Source organism: Takifugu rubripes, chromosome 7, assembly GCF_901000725.2.
Source record: "Takifugu rubripes chromosome 7, fTakRub1.2, whole genome shotgun sequence".
Classification (NCBI taxonomy): Eukaryota; Metazoa; Chordata; class Actinopteri; order Tetraodontiformes; family Tetraodontidae; genus Takifugu; species Takifugu rubripes.
In genome coordinates this window covers 12,601,499-12,607,362 of record NC_042291.1, presented here as the reverse complement: position 1 = coordinate 12,607,362, position 5,864 = coordinate 12,601,499, and the positions used below count along the sequence as shown (strand labels likewise).

Here is a 5,864-nt window from a genome sequence, read left to right as displayed (position 1 = left end):
TCTTGTTTAATCTCGAACTTTTATTCATTTACAAGCGCAGAGCCTCTAAGAAGCTTAGACACCCCTTACTGAACACCACCTTTTTCAGATTGGAAAGAGTGAAAATCAGTCTTTCAAGAAGTGCCCCGGCTTCGCGTCGCACAAGATTATAAAATGGGGGCTGTTATAATGTTTAGTGTTCATCACGTCAGACACTGATCGGCTGCACAGATTACAGAGAGGCCCGCTTCACGGATAAAGAACTCATTAAAATCGGTTTCATCTCTTTATTAATAGTTGAGATCAGTTCCTTTTTGGTGCCATTTCTGCATCTCTAGAATGAGCATTTAAAGGTGACGGTGATTAAATGTGCTGGACCTGTGTCAGTGCACATGTTGGCTAGACTGGCTGTTTTCCTCCAGCTCTTTGTCTTCCGTATGTACACAAGCGCTCTCGTTAGTGCCGGACGACATTATACGATCTGCAAAATCACAGGCACGTTAAAAGAAATACTTTCGGTCAAACACTTATCAGACAGAAACACACACAGACACTAAACGGGGCTCACGGAGTTGGTTTCAACAAATATCTTAATCATAATCATGATTGATGAGCTGTTGCACAGGTTTTAGTCAGCATTCTGCTGAGCTCCAATGAGAATAATGTGAGCTGCTGCCATACATCATCCCGCAGCCTCTGGGAGGAATCAATCATGCACATGAACTGCAATTTAGTCCGTCATATTTTATTTAAGGACAAATCTATAGTGCTAATTCATCAATGCGCATAAAAATACGATGCACAGCCTTTGCTGCGATGAAAGGGTGCTTACTTTGATGACCTGGTGCGACACGTGGGCAGTCGACACACTTTGTCACCTACGGCACAAGTAAAGCAGCAACAGGATCAGATGTCTGTAATTATGTTTCCAGGAGATTACACAAACACTCGGCACAATAGACGGCACGCCGTGTGGCCTGTCAGCCCTTCACTCTACTTACAGCTAATGATCATGATGCCTGTGATGAAAAGAATGCCTGCGACTGACAGGCCGATAATGCGCAGGGAGTCGTAGTCTGTAGAGAACAACAACAACAACACATTTAGCCAGGGACACAACAGGTAGCACGCAGAGGGCAAAGGTCAGACACCTCACCGTAGCTGAAGTCTTCATCCCATTTAGGGTCTACGGGAAGGAGAAGAGGAAGAGTGGAATTAAGTTTGCCGGAGAAACGGGGCAGTCAGAGGCAGAATGACAGTTCTCCGGCCTGCTGATCACATCTGCATCTGTGGCAGGCCTGCGCGGCGTCAGCACACCAGCAGCTTATCTCTCCGTGCATACGGCACAATCGAACATAAATCTGGGAGAAGAGAGGGAGTGAGGGGGCTCCCACTCTGCCTCCCTGCCATGGGGTTTGTTTTGGAAGACAGAGAATTATGATAGTGTCAGTCTGCCACCAGATAACAATGAAACCTTAGTGCCTGTGGCATTTAAGGTAAGCAAGGAGAACAGAAAAATGCTACTTACTCCAGGCAACGGCTTGATGGGTAGCGTTTTTGGTGTCTTTCTTGGCCACGGGTGTGGTTGGTGTCATGCTGGATGCTAGAAAAGACAAAATACAGACATTTCCTAAATTTATCTCACCTTAGTTTAATAGCTGCGTGTGTACAAGTCTGATCTATAATGCAAAAGTACATGTGCTACATTTTGGTTTCCCATCTTTGCCGTAAAAGCCCAGATCTAATTACTCCTCATAAAATTCCAGGCACATTCCAATGTTTGACTCAGTTTTTAATTGAATTTCTTAATATTTCAGTGGAATGGCTCTCAAAGGAAATTTGGGCTGACACTTTTTAAAGCCGCTTCACTCCTCCGTTTCTGCCGCTTCTGTAAAATGTGGCAGGAAAATCTCGACAAGGACAGGAAGTTAACATTTCATAATTACCCCATAATTAGTTTTTAAAGCCTTCTGCATTCTTAATGAGAATGTTTAGTGGAGGGGAGGGGGGGGCACTTATCTAGCTGGCAACCTCAATGGCGCCACCACCTGGAAGTTTGGATGTGAAGGAAGGAAAAGAAAAGCAGATTACCTGGAGAGGGTGTGAGGGTTGTTTCTGGCGTTGCCGTTTTCATATCTGGAGTTGAAATTCAGAAAAAAAAAGACTTACAGCCGATGTGATTAACATCCAGGCCGTTGCTGACAGTGTAACCGACAGGCCGGGCTACCTTCTGAAGCATTAGATGCTGGTGTGGTGGCGTCCGTGAGTTCCGTGTTGCTGATGTTCTGCCCTGTCGGTTGTTCGGCAGGTAACAAATCAGCATCTCTGCTGACTCTACTTCCTGTTAAAAAATACTCAGACTTGAACTTTATGTCACTGAGAAAAGAGGATTCACACTGGTGATTTCAGTAACATGCTGCGTTCAGGCTCCACTAGTCTGATGGCCACGTAGCTTCATTTTAATGTCATTAAACCAAGTAGCCTTTTCTCAGCTGACCTTGGGGTGTCCCTTGCCTCTTTTGGTGAACTGGAGTGGAGCTTATTTTACTCTTGGTTACTCCCCCCGCAAAGATTTGACTGGTAAAGAACCTGGGCGACATTAGTTGTATTCAAATGATGCATTGTTTAACTCTCTTAGATGTTGTGGTGGCGTCCCTCACTAATATCATCCTTTAAGCACAGTTTGTTTTTGGTTTTATTGTCATATTTACAGATATTGGATGGCCTTTCCATTTGTTAATGGATTTTACAAGACACCACTGCGTAGCAGCCTACTTAGTTATTCATTGACCTTTATGTTTGCTTGACCTTTTCCTTTGTGTTTATGTTGTAATTGTAGCATCCATTGTCATCAGCACACATGTGCTTATTCTACAGTCACTTTAAACACATTTGCTACACCCACACTCTGAGACTATTTGCACCTTGACTTTTGTCTATAAGTGGTTTAATATTAATGAACCATTTGCTGTGAGTTGTAATTAGCTGGCATTCAGAACGTTGAAATTATAATAAAAAATTATTCCTTTTAAAAGAAAAGGTAGGAGAAGGTGCTGCCGATGTGTTCCAGTACTGTACCTGGGAATATTGTTACTGTGTTTGCCACACTGCTTCCTGCAGCCCACGTGTGATCTGCTGGTGTGAGAGATTGAGCCTGTGACCCTGCAGTGGGGAACAAGACACAGTTTAATCATCAAATGGAGAAGCACGAACAAAAAGCTCTTTCAAACATCATTGTGACGTCTTCCTGGCAGAGGCGAGACATTGACAATGAGTCTGGCCTTGGGGTGGATAGAAAACCATAATAGAATTATAATTCTTAAAGCTGCAGGACGTGTCTACAGTTTATTAAGCTGTTTTTTTCCCAGTCTACTAAGGTCTACTGAGAAAAAAATCAGATGTCAGCTAATGCGCTTCACATTATAATGATGCAGATTAGCTAACATTTAGCTGGTTGATCAAGATTATTTTGCACTCACCTTGAAGAAAAACAAATAGGAAGATTGTGATTTGAATCAAATGTCCCTGAAAGAAAAGGAAATCACATAAGAGAAGAGGAGCCACAATAAGCATCTTAGCATGTTACCGGTAGAACAACAAATGTGCAGTTTTCTCTTTGACCACTCGTGGGCCAGTGATGGGGAAAACAACAGAAAAACTATTCCATGCATAGATATCACATGAATGGGAAATTATCTGTTTTCTAAATCATTACATCATGTGAAAACATTGAATAAATTCAGTCATGAAATAGCAACAACTTTAATTTGTCAATTTAACTATAAAATGACTCCAGCCCAATCCAGTTCAATCCAAACCAGCGGGTAACAACAGGCATTCCAGCTGTAGTGTATCTTCTTCATGGTCACAAAGTGAACACATATTGCAGGGTATCAAAGCGCATACCTGGGTTATCTTGAGAAAATATTTGCTCTGGAACATTTTGTGCATCACCTGACAGGAAATTGCTCAGTGAGGTTTTGGTAACATGTGGTTACTTCTCCTTTTCCTTTCTGACACAGAGAACATCCCCCTTGTGTTCCAAGCCCGGTGACAGCAGACTGACTCATATTATATATCAAACTTTATCGTATACATACATCATAACCTTAGTTGTTGTTTTCCTTTGTCAAAAAATGAGTGATTGAGGCCACGTTGGGTTGTTTTTCCCTTCATTCCTCCTACACATCTGTGTTCAACTTCACGGCGCTGCTGATCAAACTTTTTTTTTTTGGGAGGGGCGAGGGGGGTTGCTAACGCCAATTAAATTCAATCACAGTGGAGGATGTGTCAAAACAACTCTTTTTAACAGAATGTAAATCCTGTACTGGCAAGCAGCGGCCTTCTGAGTCGGAGGATAGCATGCCAGTTCCTCTCCCACACAATAGACCGCCCTCCGTGAGACAATCAGAGGCAGGCAAGAACGTGGTTTTACAACACAAAAAACATCAGGTGCCGAGCAGGTATAGCGGAGGCGGGATAGAGTGACAGATGGAGGCCTTGGCAAGTGGCCTCCTTGGAATCCACCCCTAGCAGAGGATGAATCTCGATCTTTGACCCATCGTGTTGGCAGCTCATCCTCCAGACTTGGAGGAGCGTGACAGGTGAGCGTTCGGCAGCCATCATGAGCTGTGACAGCTCAGATTAGCAGCTCGTGCCAATCTTCATTTCACTCCAGAGCATATGTCAAGACGAGGCCCGTATCCCCTGGGCTGTGCAGGGCCTCCTCCCTTTCCTTTAGCATGACCTGCCTGCCTATTTGTCACATCTAGCGCTCCCACTCTCCCACCGTCTGTCTGTTCATCCATTTGTCTGTCAGCCTCCATCAATCTCTTCCCAGTCCACTTCACTAAAACTTGCCCTCGGCCTTCTAATATCCAAGCATCCATTCAGGCTATTATTTTGCCTACCTTAGTGTCCATCCTGCGGGGAAGCCCAGAGCAGAGATTAATCCACAGACCCATCATCCACTGTGCCTTCCAACTCCGCATGTCACTGACAGAGGCTGACAGTGCAACTGCTCGCCAGCCACACCCATGTGCTCAACAGCAGGACTTCCTCAACCAACCGTCTCAACTGTGTGTCACTCTCTCGCTCACCCACTCTTCCTCGTGGCATGGCCTCCCCCTCCACTCGCCACTGCAGCGATCTGTCGGCGAGGCAGCTCGTACCACTACAGTATGTGACAGTACATTATATTGCATCTTGTAATAGAATATATTGCTTTTGCCCTGCAGCTTGGCCCACATATTTATATTTGCAGGGCCATCTGTTCCGCTCAGAAACAGGAAATGAAGTTTTTTGGCACATTTATAACCTGAAAGCGCAGGTGATTACAGTGTTTTCTCCACACTAAATCCCCTGTTTAGAGGAATATGCCCATCTCCAGCAGGATTTGTTGTTCCGTGTCAAGGCTGCAGAATTGTATGTTTTATCGTGAGTCAACAGCCTCGCCGAGAAGCACAAACCAAAAGAAGACAAAGCCTGTAATTCATCCATGTGAGAGGACAGCCTTTGTTCAGACTGGCTCTTTGTTGCTCTCCATGTTCTCTGTGAATACAGTCATTTATAATGTTAGACTTTGCAGTGGCAGAGGGTCGTATACAAATCTATAAAGAAAGTGATTGTACTTCAGATATCACAGCCCATGTTTTTGCACCCATGGTCGTATCAGATGATGGAATTAATCAGCATGCACATATTTGCGTCTTCTTGGTGCCATTCCAGTTCAGCAGTGACAGAATAGTGGAACATTTCTAAAATCTTCACCCTAAACTGAGCATTGATACTATATTGACTAATCGGATCTATTGGTGTATTGAGAAAGAGAAGAGCTTGTGCGTCAGAGAACTGGAACAAAGTAGTGCTTTGGTTTGTGAGGAAGT

General features: G+C 44.1%; 1 protein-coding gene across 1 annotated transcript; it reads right to left on the bottom strand.

Moving 5' to 3' along the window:
* Window positions 1-252: 252 nt before the first annotated feature.
* On the bottom strand, window positions 253-5,046 carry fxyd5 (FXYD domain containing ion transport regulator 5). Its single transcript, XM_011605616.2, has 10 exons — window positions 4,890-5,046; window positions 3,459-3,504; window positions 3,058-3,141; window positions 2,207-2,320; window positions 2,071-2,115; window positions 1,508-1,582; window positions 1,136-1,165; window positions 981-1,055; window positions 812-857; window positions 253-460 (listed from the first exon to the last, which is right to left on the bottom strand). The coding sequence occupies exons 1-10, from the start codon at window positions 4,968-4,970 to the stop codon at window positions 436-438; spliced, it is 621 nt and encodes a 206-aa protein (XP_011603918.2). The 5' UTR covers window positions 4,971-5,046; the 3' UTR covers window positions 253-435.
* Window positions 5,047-5,864: the final 818 nt, after the last annotated feature.